Source organism: Ictidomys tridecemlineatus, chromosome 11, assembly GCF_052094955.1.
Source record: "Ictidomys tridecemlineatus isolate mIctTri1 chromosome 11, mIctTri1.hap1, whole genome shotgun sequence".
Lineage (NCBI taxonomy): Eukaryota > Metazoa > Chordata > Mammalia > Rodentia > Sciuridae > Ictidomys > Ictidomys tridecemlineatus.
The window spans coordinates 76,245,567-76,261,985 of record NC_135487.1 but is presented as its reverse complement, the minus strand read 5'-3'; the positions used below and the strand labels follow the sequence as shown (position 1 = coordinate 76,261,985).

General features: G+C 34.4%; 1 protein-coding gene across 11 annotated transcripts in view; it reads right to left on the bottom strand.

Moving 5' to 3' along the window:
• Positions 1–16,419, bottom strand: part of Ccdc18 (coiled-coil domain containing 18) — a 118,478-nt gene that overhangs the window by 101,426 nt on the left and 633 nt on the right. For 5 of the 11 annotated variants that reach the window (XM_078026744.1, XM_078026745.1, XM_078026750.1 and 2 more), the window contains exons 1-8: positions 16,018–16,399; positions 15,046–15,217; positions 13,457–13,706; positions 11,928–12,102; positions 8,927–9,082; positions 5,231–5,337; positions 3,126–3,254; positions 2,052–2,148 (exon numbers count right to left, since the gene is read on the bottom strand). In XM_078026744.1, the coding sequence (XP_077882870.1) occupies positions 2,052–2,148; positions 3,126–3,254; positions 5,231–5,337; positions 8,927–9,082; positions 11,928–12,102; positions 13,457–13,590 (798 nt within the window). In that variant the 5' untranslated portion in view covers positions 13,591–13,706; positions 15,046–15,217; positions 16,018–16,399. Of the gene's footprint in view, positions 1–2,051; positions 2,149–3,125; positions 3,255–5,230; positions 5,338–8,926; positions 9,083–11,927; positions 12,103–13,456; positions 13,707–15,045; positions 15,218–16,017; positions 16,400–16,419 lie in introns of those variants that run through there. The other 6 variants (XM_078026746.1, XM_078026748.1, XM_078026747.1 and 3 more) reach the window with 6 other exon arrangements.

Below are 16,419 nucleotides of genomic sequence, written 5' to 3'. Positions count from 1 at the left end.
ATTTATATGTGGTGCTAAGGATCGAACTCAGCGCCTCACATGTGCTAGGCAACCACCCTACTGCTGGGCCACAATCCCAGCCCCTAAATACTGTCGATTCTTAAAATGCAGTTCTAGTCCAGATTTCAATGTCTAAGACAAGACTGGGAGTCACAAATATCTACTTCTAGATATTCTATAGACATTCCAAAATAGAATTCATCTTTTCCCCCAAATTATGTATTTTTATTCACGATGCACTCAAACTAGCAACCTAACAATAGTATACTTTTCTCTCTTTCTGTCTGCTTCTAATATATTCAAGTGGTTACTAGATGCCACTGATTAACAGCTCTCGTATCTCTCTATACATATCCATCATCTTCAGTAACTCTTGCCTTGTCTCTCAGAGTGTCCTTGACTTGCATCCATCTCTCCAATACAATTCACAGTGATATCAGAATGAGCACCCTGAAACATGTGTTTGATCATTTCCTCGGCTTAAAACTATTTAATGATATGCCATCATCTTTGAAATACTCTAGCGGGGCTGGGATGTGGCTCAAGCGGTAGCGCGCTCGCCTAGCATGCGTGCGGCCCGGGTTCGATCCTCAGCAGCACCACATACCAACAAAGATGTTGTGTCCGCCGAGAATTAAGAAAAAATAAATAAATGTTAAAATTCTCTCTCTCTCTCTGTCCCCCTCTCTCACTCTCTCTTTAAAAAAAAAAAAAAAAAAAAAAAAGAAATACTCTAGCAACTCACATATCTCCTCCATGAAGCCTCTTCTGAGCCCACCATTTGTTAAATCTCCCTTTATGTCACCAACCATACCAAACAATTTATTATACTTTCTAAAATACTAAACTTATTTGTCTATATACCTGCAAATCTTACTAGACTGTGACCCCTAAGGAGGCATTATGTGTTACGTATAACTGAACCTTCCAGAGACTAGTCTAGAACCTGGCATGTAAAAGGAACTCAATAATAAGTGAACACTCTATGGTTATCCGTACTCTGAATCTTCTTACTCTACCTTTCTTAAAGATTTTTTTCTCTGCTCTCTTTAACAGAATCATTGAGTTCTCTTTAATTATTATCCCAAGATGGAAGTATCCCATATTGGTATCTCTTTACTAGACCTGTTCTGAGCTCAATATCTGAATATCCAACTCATGACCTTTCTTCATACAGGATTTATTAGTCTTTTTTTTTTTTTTTTTTTTGTAACAGGGGCACTTGAACTTGAACTCAGGAGCACTTGAACAATGAGCCACATCCCCAGTCCTATTTTGTATTTTATTTAGAGACAGGGTCTCACTGAGTTGCTAAGAGCTTCACTTTTACTGAGGCTGGCTTTGAACTCACAATCCTCCTTCCTCAGCTTCCTGAAGCACTGTGATTACAGGTAGTGCGCCACCATGCCTGGCTATCATGAAGTCTTACTTAATAAGATATTAAATAAATGTAAAGAAGTCATTATATTCCTATATGGGATCAGTTTAAGCAACCATGCATCAGGGGAAGTGGGCTCCTCTTGGGCTGGTAGGTCAAGGAGACCAGTTGAAGGCTACATAATCTACTTGGCCTTCATTTTCAGGAGGTGAGGAGAATGAATCTCCTGCTTTTACCTCTCTAGCTCCAACCTCAACTCATACCATACTTCTCTATATTGTGTCCCTACTCTAATCTTCTTGGATTAAAAAAAAAAAAAGTTTATTCTGACAATAAATGTATTTAATAGTTTCCTTAATTAATATTTTTTAAAAATCTTTCTTTCATTGGACACAGTCATATATGCCTGAAAACAGTTACTTGGGAGGCTGAGGTAGGAAGATCACAGGTTCAAGATAGCCCAGCAACACCCCCATTTAAAAAAACAAAAGAAAGAAATTATATGAAAAATATATAAATTTTGAAAATTCTTTATTTAAATGATTTTACTATGAATAAAATCATAAAAGTATTCTTCTTTAACCATAAATAAACATATTCTGCTTGTAACTATTTTCATTTTCAGAATATGAGCATAGTACAAAACACTGAATTTATACAACTGCCTTTTTACCTTTTCCAATTTTTCAGCCACTTTTTCCTTGTATTGTTGGAAAGCTTTACTCAGCTCCTCAGCATTATATAGTGCTTCATTTCTTTGTCGTTCAGCTCTAAAATTTAAAAAGAGATAATGAATACAAGTGAAGAATGCTCTATATTTGAATAGTTAGGTTCCAAAGTAATTTTTTAAAATATCTTTTCCCTTAGTTGCTGATAGATCTTTATTTTATTTATTTATACATGGTGCTGAGAATCGAACCCAGTGCTTCACACATGCAAGGCAAGTGCACTACCACCGAGCCACCATCCCAGCCCCAAAGTAATTTTTATTTAATTACAAGTAATAATTAGAAGTTTCTTTAATAGTAAAACAGATTATTAGGCTTAATCTGTAAAATGAAGAATGAAGACTATCTATGACATTTTCATACCCTATCAACATAAAAAATAAAGTATAACATAAAACAAACTCTAAAATATACATAAATTCCTGTATATTGGCAATATTTCCTCCTAAGCTGGAAAAGACAGATTAGAGAAGTAGTGTGTTAGATGGTAAATTTTCAATTGTTAGGTATTACAGAACTACTACACTGTTAAAATATTAAAAGTACCAAATAAATTCTGTGACTTGTTCAAATAAATTTCTAAAAGGTATTTTAATAAACAGTAACCTCCACTGTTATAAAATATAAAACTCTAAACAAAAACAACAAAAATAAAATCCAACTATCACCAAGCACTGCTTAAGCCTCACCTTGCTATTTCATCTCTAAGTTAACCATCACCTTTCCTCATATTTCTCAAATTTAACTAAGAATACTGAGCTGGAACTTGATCAATATAACCCCCATACCTAAAACATTTTATATATTTAAACCTACTCACATCACATTCTTTCTAGTGTAAATAAATGCACGACCTTCCTCTCATCCAAGATGAATTACTCAATCTATACTCTGAATCTTTACTCTTCCCACAAAGGAACTTCCCTCTACTCTCTGATTTTCAGTCCTTTCTTTATTGGCTTTTTTCCCCCATATATAAACAAATTCATGTGAAAGTACCTCGCTTTCTGAACACTTACCTTTTTCCTTGTTTACTTTGTTCAAGTAAGTCTACCTTCAACTTTATACATTCCTCTTTGGACTCTTGCAAACTGTGTTCCTTTTCAATCACCATTTTCTGGCTCTGCTCTAATTTATCTTCTGCCTCTCTACAAAATAAATTTAATTTTTTTTATGTGTGTGTGTGTGGTGCTGGGAATCAAACCCAGGGTCTCGTGCATGTTTGACAGGCACTCTACTGCTAAGCTGTATCCCCAGTACCATTAAAAAGACTTAAAGTAATTAAAACAGATATGTAAGAATAATGCAACATTAGGAGTTCTATTATTTAAGTCAGAGAGTTAAGAGAAACAAATATGTGAGATAAAGAAAAAGGCATATTCATAACTTGTTAACTAAGAGTTTTACAAGGAACAAAAGAAGGCTTCCATCAAATGAGAAATATATCTGAAGTAAAAGTTCACATCTCATGGTCATATACTAGAAACCATTAGTACATAGCTCAGAAATAAGGATGACCAAGGGGGTGGGGGTGGGGAGGGAAGGGGGCAGTGCTAGAAAGTGATATCAGCCAAATGTTATTGTTATATTGTGTATGTATGAATATGTAACAAATCTCATCATTATATACAACTATAATACACCAATAAAAAAATGTGGGAGAAAAAGAAAGGATGGTTATTATCACCTCCACATCCAACAATGTTTCTGACAGTGCTACCCAATACAAAATATAAAAGTGAAAAAGTAAGAAGCACAAATAGTGAGGGGAAAAAACAAAATTTCCTTTATTTCCTGATAATATCATTAACTACCTAGAAAACTAAGGAGAATCAGAATGAAAAACTGTTATAACAACATTATGTGAAATAGTCCAATTACAAAATAATTACATTATGCAAAACTCAAGCCAGGTGTGGTTAGCATTTGCCTTTAATCCCAGCTACTCAGGAGACTGAGGTAGGAGGATCACTTGGGCCTAGGAGTTTGGGACCACCCTTGACAATATACCAAGAGCCTATATCTTTCTTTTTTTTAATATTTATTTTTTAGTTGTAGTTGGACACAATATCTTTATTTTACTTTTATGTGGTGCTGAGGATTGAACCCAGGGCCTCGCACATGCTAGTGGAGCGCTCTACCACTAAGCCACGACCCCAGCCCCAAGAGCCTATTTCTTTAAAAAAAAAAAAAAAAATTCAGTAACCTTCTCAAACACTAACAACGAATGAAATGGGAACAAATTCACAATAAACAACATTATAGGAGCTGGGGTTGTGGCTCAGCAATAGGGTGCTCGCACATAGCGCGTGTGAGGCCCTGGGTTTGATCCTCAGCACCACATAAAAATAATAAATAAAGATATTGTGTCCAATTACAACTAAAAAATAAATATTTAAAAAAATTATAAAATAGCAAAGAATTATTTTAAATGTGTTGAAGTTAAATTTTATATGTATAAAAATATAAATTATATGTATCTACAAAATATATAATATTTTATATATCAAAGAAAATTACAAAACTATGAACTTGAAAAACAACTTTAGTATAAATCAGAATCATCTGCAGCACTTGTTAAAACACAAGATTTGGTGGCCCTACCTCCCATGATTTGTGGTTCAGTAAATCTGAGATAGGAACTGAGAATTTATTTCTAACATGTTTCCACATGATGCTAATACTGCTAATCCCAGAACTACACTCTGAGAATCAAATAGCATAATATGCTAGTGAGTATACATGTATTTTCCATTTATCCAAGGTAGAAAAACAAATGATAAAGTACCTGATCTCTTATATTTTATTTCTTGCACTTTATTGAAGGACTGATTATGTATTACTATACAATGAGAAATGAACTAATTCATATTTAATAAAAGCATGTAAATAAACCCCTCAATTTACATTTACTATTTTTTAGTCCCTATATACTACATGTAATCTGCAGTGAAGAGGCGTTATGATTGACTGCAATTAGGTTCAGTAAGTTCTAAGATACCTGCACACTACCTGGGACATTTATTATAAATTTATTGGAGGTGGGGAGAGGGACAAGATTTAATAGGATAAAACAAAGAAGTGGGAAATGAAAAATCTTAAAGTTATAAAAAGATATACTTACCTCAAAACTTTATCTTGAGCTTTAACTTCTGCTTCTAAATTTATAATCTGTTCCTCTAATATTGGGATATTGGCTGCCTGTTGCTGAGCAGACTCAAGCACTGAAATCTAAGACATAAAACAACTTTTAGAGCACTTTCTCTTATAAAATAAATTAATCTATTTGGTCCTTAGTCTTTTTTTTTTTAAGAGAGAGTGAGAGAGGAGAGAGAAAGAGAGAGAGAAATTTTAATATTTATTTTTTAGTTCTCGGCGGACACAACATCTTTGTTTGTATGTGGTGCTGAGGATCGAACCCGGGCCGCACGCATGCCAGGCGAGCGCGCTACCTCTTGAGCCACATCCCCAGCCCAAGGTCCTTAGTCTTTTCCCTGTCAGATGAGGGGGTTCAATAGAACTCCTCAGTCACTGGTCAAATGTAATGCTATCTATTCCTTTAATCAACATTTAGATGGGCATATCATTATTACAAAACAGTCTCAGCATGTGAGGTCTTGCCATTACCCTTAATATCCTCAATATCCCAATATAACTGATTAGTATCTGTAGGCAAGTGGGGAGAAGACTATCTACTGACATCATCTAGAGACAATTTCATATAAATTAGAGTATTAAATATAAAACATCAAACCATAAAAAATTGAGTTTCTATGATTTGAAAATTAATTTTAGGGCTGGGATTGTGGCTCAGCAGTAGAGCACTCGCCTAGCATGTGCAAGGCTCCGGGTTCAATCCTCAGCACCACATAAAAATAAATAAAATAAAGATATCGTGTCTAACTACAACTAAAAAATAAATATTTTAAAAATTAATTTTAAGTAGGCTCAGTAATCATTGTAATCTCAGTGATTCAAGGGGCTGAGGCCAGCCTGGGCAATTTAGTAAGACCACGTCTCAAAATAAAAAATAAAAGGCCATGGTATGTAGCTCCATGATAAAGTGTCCCTGGGTTCAATCTCCAGTACCAAAAGAAAAAAATAAAAACATAAAACAGATATGGATGTAAATCAGTAATAGAGAGGTTCTGAGTTCAATCCCTAATACCGAAAAACACACACACACACACAGAGCAAACAAACCAAAAAACATGTGAACTGCCCTAGAAAAGACAACTTCCCTAAACTATATTTTTTGGCCCTATATACTACATGTAATCTAAAACACAACTTAAAAAATGTTGAGATTACCTATCTTACCACTTAAAACTGTTTTGTTTAAGTCCTTTTAAAGAAAGGTTAAAGTCTTATTAGTTCAGTGGTTAATAAACTCTTTTTTTATTTAGCTGGACAAGGTAAGACACACCTTCGACTCTAGGGGATGAGTGAGGCAGGAGGGCTTACAAGTTCGAGGTCAGCCTTAGCAACTTAGCAAGACTCTGTCTCAAGATAAAAAATAAAAAGGGCTAGGGATATAGTTCAGTGACAAGAGTATCCCTTGGTTAAATGCCCAGTTTGTAAAACAAATAAAACCATCTATATCTCTTTTGAGTTTAAGTAAGCATTTACAAGTTTAAAGAGATTATAGTTGAAGAAAATTAAAAACATTTTTAATAAACAGAAACGGTGAACAGACAAATCACAGAAATCTAAATGGGCAAACAAATATATTGAAAAGACAAGCCTCATAAGAAATCAGGAAAAATGGTCTTTTTACCTCAAGGGGACAAAAACAAAAAGTAGAATGCAGGAAATGACTAAAAAACACTTGTTCCCTATAATTTGTTCATTCTGCCTCTGGGAATCTATCCCAGAAACAATCCCAAATACCAATGAAGTTTTATGCTCATTACTACACTATTTTCTCTCTATGCTGGGAAAAGAACAACAACATTTTGTCATTTAAAAAAAATTTTTTTTTAGACACTGATAGGCCTTTATTTTGTTCATTTATTTATATGTGGTGCTGAAAATCGAGCCCAGTGCCCCCCACACATGCTAGGCAAGTGCTCTACCACTGAGCTACAGCCCCAGATCCTTGTCATTTGTCTTTATATTTAAGTAGAAAAATACTTTCCCGTAACTCCACTACTTAAAACTATATAGACTACAAAAAGGATTAGACAGGTAGACCATAAAAGTAAATAATGAAAGCCCCATTCTGACCTTGCAGTACCAATAGACTTTCTATCCTTACATATTTCACATGTATAACTATATATATATATATATATACAAACATATTTATGCACTTTTTATAAAAGGCAAAACTGGGAACTTTGTACATGTTTTGCTCTGTAGTGTTTTTCTATCATTAAATATATGAAGTAATAGATTTTTTTTTTTTTGAAGAGTTGGGTATGAAACCCAACAATCTCATATATTCAAGGCCAGTGTTCTAACATTAAGCTTCTTCCACAGCCTGGGTATGTTTTTGAGTGCTGATATTACCCTAAGTGTCTTTACATATGTTATATCATTTGAACCTCCTAATGTTCTGTGTAATTCAAATAACTTTGCCTCTTAGTACTGATATATTTATCTCATTATTTTCAAAAAGATTTTTGTTGCAACCCATTTTATAGGCATAACATAATTTACCATATTTCTAATTTTAGACATCTTGAGTTCTTTGATTTTTTATTAATTATTATTAATTTTTGGAAGCAGGGATTGAAACCAGAGGCACTTAGCCACTGAGCCACATCCCCTTTTTAATTTGATACAGAGTCTTGCTAAGTTGTTTAGGGTCTCACTAAATTGCTGAGGCTAGCTTTGAACTTATGATCCTACTGCCTCAGCCTCCCAAGACACTGGGATTACAAGCATACACCACTGAGCTCACTCAACTTCTATTTTTTTATAACATCAACCATACAATAAAAATAGGAACCACTCAAATAGGAAAATCATCAACTAAGTTATGGAATAATCACAATAAAACATAATGCTACCATAAAAATGATCAGTGAAAAAGCTAAGTAAATCCATCAGAAGATGTTCATATTGGGCTAGGGGAATAGCTCAGTGGTAAAGAGCTTGACTTCTTACTAACATACATGAGGCCCTGGATTCATTCCCAGTACCATCAAAAAAAAAAGAAGAAGAAAACAAAAATTCTGACTATACATGAAATAAAAACCATAGGAAAACCCAAAACTATTCAATAAGGGTCTGGATTCAACTATGTAATCAACCAGTAGGGTAATTTCTAGATGGTAGAAACTTTTGAGTGATCTTTCTTCTACTCCTTAAGGTTTCAACAATGACAGTGTATTCTCTTTAAAAAGGAAGATAAATAAACTATATTTGTCTTGTATATAAGAAATACAACACTCTGGTAATTCTAAGAGTTGATTTCTCTATATGTAAAAACTATAAATTTCTCTAAATCATTTTAAGATATAATTTTCTTTTTTATTTGCAGAGGGATTATTGGGGTTGAACGCAGGAGTCCTCTACAAATGAGCTACATCCCCAGCACTCTTTATTTTGCTCAATAAGTTGCTTATGGCTTCACTAAGTTACTGAGGATGGTCTCAAATTTGTGAACCTCCTGACTCAACGTTCCAAGATGCTGGGATTACAGGCATGCACCATCGCACCCAGCTAAAATCAATTTCTTAACATATCAGTAGTGTCATAATAAAAATTGCTGCATATTAAGGCAATAAAAAGAATATTTTTCAAACATTTTTCAAATAGATGAAACTGATTTCATCTATTTCCTATTGGCATATTGATCATTTCAAATACATACTTTTGCTTTTGACTGTGTTAATTCAAAATGGATTGATTCTATTTTAGTCATTAAAGAATGATTCTGTGTGACCAAACAAGCATTTTGTTGCCTAAGTTTATTAAGTTTCTCTCGAAGACTTTTAATTTCTTGATCCACAGGAGATGAAAAAGACATCTGAAAAATAAAAAAGAACAATCTATTTTTAATTAGTTAAGGACTACATAAAATGAAAAATGATACATAATTATCAAAATTAAAAGCTAAAAAAAGAGATAAAATATCTATTGACTACTGATGAAAATACTTGAGACATCATTACTCTTCTACTGCTTGTAGAAGCATGCATTAAATATGACTTGGAAAACAGTGGGTATTTTGTTAAACTGACTGGTATTATTCAATAAAATTGAATATTTTAAAATCAACAATCTCTCTCCTGAGTATAAATCTGATAGAAATATTTGCACTTTTGCACCTGAGGATATACAAATACAAATATTCAGAACTACATTGTCCATAAGAGTAAATGAAAAGAACCCAAATGTTGACCAACAAAGACAAATACACAGATTAAAATATTTTTTGTTCTGTGTATTTATTTTAAAAAATTAGAGTTGTAGATGGATAGCATGCCTTTATTTTATTTGTTGATTTTTTAATTTTTTTTTGGTACCAAGGATTGAACTCAGAAGCACTCTACCACTAAGCCATATCCCCAGCCCCATTTTGTATTTTTATTTAGAGACAGGGTCTCACTTAGTTGCTTAGTGCCTTGCTAAATTGCTTTGAAATCATGATCCTCTTGTCTCAGCTTCCACAGCTGCTGGGAATACCGGTGTGAGCCACTGCACCCAGCCTTATTTGTTGATTTTTATGTGGTGCTAAGGCTTGAATCCAGTGCTTCACATGAGCCAGGCAAGCACTCTGCCACTGAGCTACAGCCCCAGCCCTTATTATGTGTATTTTTAATATATTCTTCTTAACAAACATTTTAATTTTCATGAGGGTTGTGATTTTTCAAAACAATATTTGTATTATTTTTTTTTGGCAAGGGGACACTGGGGATTGAACCTAGAAATGCTTTACCACTGAGTTACATCCCCAGCTCTTTTTATTTTGTATTTTGATACAGTCTTACTACACTGCTTAAGGCTTGACAAATTACTAAGACTGGCCTTGAACATGCAATCTTCCTGCCTCAGTCTCCTAAATCATTGGACTTATAGATGTTGCCACCTCACCTCGTTAGTTTTGGTTTCTTTCTTTTTTCTTTTTCTTTTCTTTTTTTTTTTTTTTTGAGTAATATATTTAGGCAATTCAAAATCAAAACTACAATAGAAAAAGCATACACAGAAGGGGTTGGGGTTATAGCTCAGTGGTAAAGTGCTTGCCTCTCACAGGTGAGGCACTGGGTTTGAACCTCAGCACCACATAAAAATAAGTAAAGATATTATGTCCATCTTTTTAAAAATCTTAAAAAAAAAAAACATACACAGAAGAGTCCAGCCAATCATTAGCAGATAGGTAACCATTTTCATAATTTTCTTATTTAATACTCTAGTGATTCCACATGCATACACAAGTAATACAAATTACCCACCTACCTTGACTCTTTATGTAAAAATGAGGATATTTTATACTCTATTCTGCACCTTGCATTTTTTACTTAAACAATATATACTGGCAATCTCTCCATAATCAATACTTAGAGAAACTCAAAAAATTTTCCCTTAAATAAAAGTTTCCATTGCATGAATGAACCATAGTTTATTCAATCACCTATCACTGGGCACTGAAGTTATTTCTAATGACTCATTTTGACTCATTTTGTACTCACACAGATATACCTATAGGATAGTTTTGCAGGTAAATATTGCCAAATGCCTCTCCATAAGGATTATATCATTTTGCATTACACCAGCAATGTATATCCTCCAAATATCAAAACAAAAGACAGTATCAAACATCTGGATGTTTAACAATATGATTAGTAACAACTAGTACTTAAATTCAGTTTCATTTTGAATTTCTTTTACTGTCAGTGAAACGTAACACTCATCCATTTGCTTGAAAATCATTTGTATTTCCTTTTCCATTCATGTTTTTTGACCACTGGGTTACTATCTTTTTCTTTTCACTTTCAAGGAGCTTTATGTATACTATAGATTAACCCATTCTCTTTGATAGGTATTACTAAAAGCTTTTTCTTTCCAACTTGTGACCTATCTTTTTATTTTACTTATGGTAAAACATAATTATTATACACATATAATATATACAATAAGAATTATCAGTAATTCGAATCAGGATAGGGATCAAAGGTCCCAAAATTACATACTCTTTGTAGACATGGAATTGAATTTATTTTCTGAAATGTAGGCTCAAATAATTTCATTATGCAGCATCCTTACAGAAAAATCTCTCAAAGAATGGTTTTTTGAAACAGAAAGAGCAAATTTTTATCAAAACATATGATATGTATATGCAACCTTGTCTAGGTACATGAATTTTGGGAATGGGGACATGATAAACAGGAAGAAGAGAGGGCAGGTCAGTGAAAGGGTTGAGTAAGAAAAAGAGATACAGTAAAAGAGAGGAACAGATTTCCAGATCAGGAAAAGATTTCTAACATCATTGACAAACTTAGGCATAATGAAAGGAGAATAGTGCCATAGCACCACATAGCACCTGATTCAAGCTAAATTGTGAATATATGTTAGTTAATTAATAATTGATTATCTATTATCTATTGGGCATAATACTAAAATCAAGGGAATTATAATTTACTTGAGAAAAGAAGACATTAAACTACAAAAAGCAACAAATATAGAAGTTAAAAATAAAGTAATACACCAAGATAACGATGTTCTTATTAGAACATTAAAAAAAATGCATTTTTAATTCTTGAACCCTATAGTAAAAAGAGTACAGAAACTGAACAGGCATTTAAAGAAAAAACATTTTAAGTATATAAGTCTAAAACTAAAACTACTTAAGTAGACAATCTAAAAACAATAACCTTATCTCTTGCACTTTTTTGAAATTCAGTACTACTACCAGACATTTTACAAAGTTTTTTATAAGATGAGTAGTTCGAAAGTCCTGGGTGGCTAGGCTGAACAAGATCTTCCAAAATGAGCCTTTCGGTCCTTGAGGGATTAGAGGTATAATCAGAATTTTCACTTGGACTAACACTAGAGAAAAAAAGAGAAGTATATTTTAGTTCTTAGATAGTTTAAGTAGTCACTACAAATTCCTATAGAATAAATAAGGAAAGAAAAAGAAATACTCAGAAATGATGCTTAAAATTGTATCTATAGTTATAAATGTAAGGCAACATTCCAACTAAATTTTAAATAAACCATAATTAGGCCAAGGGGCATTATCCCAGCCACTTGGGAGGCTGAGGCAGAAGGATTATGAATTTGAGGCCAGTCTTAGCAACTTAACAAGCCCTCAGAAACTTGGTAAGACCCTGTCTAAACTAAAAAATTTTATTCCCAAATAAACAAATAAATAAACCATAATTAACATTAAACTAGTAATCTATGTACTTCCTGAGTATCTATGCTAAGGTTACTTAGGATTCAAAAAAATGTCACAGCAATGAAAGATTAATATAAAGCTCCAAATATAGACTGTATACATTTTTTTTTTTTTGGCAGTCCTAGGGATTGACAAAGGCACTCCACTACCGAGCTACCTTCCTGGCATTTTTCATTTTTTTTGAGATAGTGTCTCACTAAAATCACCCAAGCTGATCTCAAACTTGCAATCCTCCTGCCTTGGTCATGCACTACTGTGCCTCACCACTCACTATGCCTATTTCATGCTTTTATTCCTAACCCATTACTTTTTTTTAATATGTAAATTATTCTCTAATATCCTTTTTTTCTAAACTGTGAGTTATATTAAAACACATAGTAGGGGCTGGGGATGTGGCTCAAGTGGTAGCACGCTTGCCTAGCATGCATACTTGAGGCCCTGGGTTTGATTCTCAGCACCACATAGAAACAAAATAAAGATATTGTATTCACCTAAAATCTAAAAAATAAATACCTAAAAAAAATGTATAGGAAATTTTATTCCAGAAGTATATTAAAAACACAATATATAGGGCTGGGGCTATAGCTCAGTGGTAGAGCACTTGCCTAGTACACATGAGGCACTGGGTTTGATCCTTGGCACTACATAAAAATAAATAAATAAAAATAAAGATACTGTGTCCATCTACAACTAAAAAAATATTTTTAAAAAATAATAATAAGGGTTGTGGCTCAGTGGTAGAGCACTCGCCTAGCCCTGGGTTCAATCCTCAGAACCACATAAAAATAAATGAATGGAAGAAAGGTATTGTGTCCAATTACAACTAAAAAAATAAATATTTTAAAAAATAATAATTACATAAATAAAATAAAGATATACAAAAAACAGTTTTATCATTTTAAGAAATCTTTAAAAAACCCACAATACGTAATAATGGAACCTAAACATTTTACATTCATAAATTAAAGTCACACTCTGAATTCTATATGTGATTTTACTTACCTGGATAATTCTTCCCCTAAATTCTGCAAACTCCATTCTGTTATCTTCAGTTCATGTCTTAAGGAAGCAACATTTGCAAGCAAACTTTCTTCTTCATTGTCTTTATTACAGTAGTCTGATGAACTAGATGCCATTTCTTAAAAAAAAAAAATTCTTGTACCTTGCCTGAAAGATTCCGTGGTGTCAGTCAAAAGGTTCTCACAGTAATGGAATTTAATTCATTATTTTTCTATTTCGAATGTTGTGAAATCTTTCATGGTGATTTAAAACAAAACAAACACAATAATAATAAATTTCTCTGTAGTGTAAAGTCATGAAAGATAATTCAATATAATCTGAGTGGACTGATTTTTTATTTTAAGCAGGGTCTAGTCATTACAGTCCCTCTTTCCTAAGCACATTAAGTCGTCTTCTTTTTTTAAAAAATATGTATTTTAATTTGTTGATGGACCTTTATTTTACTTATTTGTTTACATGTGGTGCTGAGAATCAAACCCAGTACCTCACACACATGCTAAGCAAGCACTCCACCACTGAGCTACAATCCCAGCCCTTAAGTCTTCTTAATAAGTGCGTAAAATAAGTATTTTTGTTCCACATTAAGGATGAAGAAGGTATAATTCAGAGACAAATTAATTTGCTCAAGGTCACATAAAGAGTGAAACCAAGATTTTAATCCAGGTCAGCAAGATCCAAAGACCTTTTAATTACGTTCAACTATTCTTTTCTACTTTTTTTTTTTTTTTTTTACTTGTAGATGGACGCAATATCTTTATTTTTATTTATTTATTTATTTTTATGTGGTGCTGAGGATCGAACCCAGGGCCTCAAGTACTCGAGGCAAACGCTCTACCACTGAGCTACAACCACAGCCCCTTTACTTCTCTATTATGTCAATTTCAATATGAGGTATTTGAATTTTCATAATCACTGATAAAATGTAAGCAGTACAGTCTTTCATATTGTCCTAGAAGGCAATTAATTACCAGATAAAAGTTATCTCCTCCTCCCATTCACAATGGTTATAAAATTTAAACACATACACACAGTGGAATTGACAAGTCATAAACCACAGAGATCAAAATTACATCTGGAAGTTCAATTCATACAACTATTAAAGAAAAAGAAACTTAATTCCTTCAACTGTTGAGTATTTCTAGGGTTGTGAAATGCTACTAAATTCCATCACACATAAAAAAAATCATCATAAGACATTTTTATTATTGGAATTATTAAAATGAAAAACTAAAGCTTTAGAATCCCTACTACTCCTATACATTTTACTGTATAATCTTACAATTCATTCCTGTTTCAGATTCCACTTACCTTCTTCATTGTAGCACCTCTTTTACCACCCTTTTAAAAATTCTGATCACATCCTGAGGTCCAAAAGGCTAGAAGTCCTATGTATTATATTTAAGACTGTACATTAAAGTCTTGAATGTACATATAAATGTACATAAAAATGATGAATACTAAACTGTCTTTCCCTCCCCTCATCTCTCTAAAGTAATATGCTACATTTAATTCCACACTCAAAATCTCTCAGAGATAGGGTGAAAGGTTAAGGGGGGAAAAAAACCTCTCACCTTATTGGAAAAAGTTGGGGCAGGAAATTAAATATTCTCTGTAATCTTAGCAGACAAACTGTTTTTATCCTCTTTCCTCTTTGTTTCCACAAATGTTTCTGTTCAAACTTCCCCAACAAAATTCAATGATCAGGTTTCCATCCTGCTTTATCTAGTCAGCATCTCTAGTCCCCTGTAAAATTGTGGAGAAAAAGGTAAAGAAAATTTGGACAAGTTCAAAAAAATGCTGTTTGATGCTGTACTTTTTATTTAAGTCAAGTTTTATGATCAACATCTGTGTATTTCAATATAAGAATTTTCTAACTTTTTTGAGGTGGCAATGATTACATTTGATGTTCAAACATTTTCATTTTTCTAGAGGATCATTTACTGTCAAATAAAGATTGTTCCTCACTTCAACTTAACTGTAGTTACCAAAAAAAAAAAAAAACCTATCTTCATTGCCTGCAAGGTACGTGGGAGGGTACATCATCCTACCTAGAAGCCCAGACGACGTCATCTTTTAGCCCTAATTAACTGTTTTATAGGTAATTTTATAGGTACACACGCATGCCCACCATAGGAAGGGGTATATTTTATACCCCGACCAGAAGAAAGGGAAGGGGGCGGGTAGTCGTCAATTCCAGGAAGGACCAAACTTCTGGGTCCCCGACACTGGAGGGAGCCTCGTCTCGAGCGCCTACTTTATACCCTGTGATTTTGGTAAGATCGGAAAAGATTTCCCATTGTGGAAAGAGGTCATCGTTTTGTTATAGTATTATCCTGTCAGGAAAACGCTCAACTTAACATCATTGATCCTACGTCCACTTGGAAGAAGAGGAGCAAAACTTGACAGCCTCGGATCTCTGGTCAAATCAAACACAACCCTGCACAGCGGAATGCTCAGCAAGAGCGAGGACCCGGGCCCGGCGCGTCCAAGGTGCCCGGAGGGAAACAAAACTGGTTTCCACCCGCCAAGGGGCATTCGCTCACCACCCAAGTCGCAGCTGGGGACAGGCCCACCGCAGGGCCGCGCGACACGTCTGCGCTCGGAGGCCTCGGACCCTCTCCCGGGCCACGGCGTGGAAGCCTCAAACACACCAAAAGGAGAACGAGCGAACCCAAGCGAGTTCGAAGAGCCGCGCGAACCGTTGGGACGCGCCTCCTCGGCCGCAGCCCCGCCCCCCGCGCTGACTCCGCGAGCGTAACGTCGCGGTCGCAGGGCCTGCCGGGGATCGTGGTCAGCTAGAGCCGTAGAGCCCGCTCCCCGTGCTTTTCCGGGACTACATTTCCCACAATTATAGCGAAGACGCCCATTGGTGTGGGGAAGCCAGGAGAACCTGCGGCGGTTTGAGTATGAGGCTGACGGCCCTGACGCTGGGCGTGAGGAGGCTG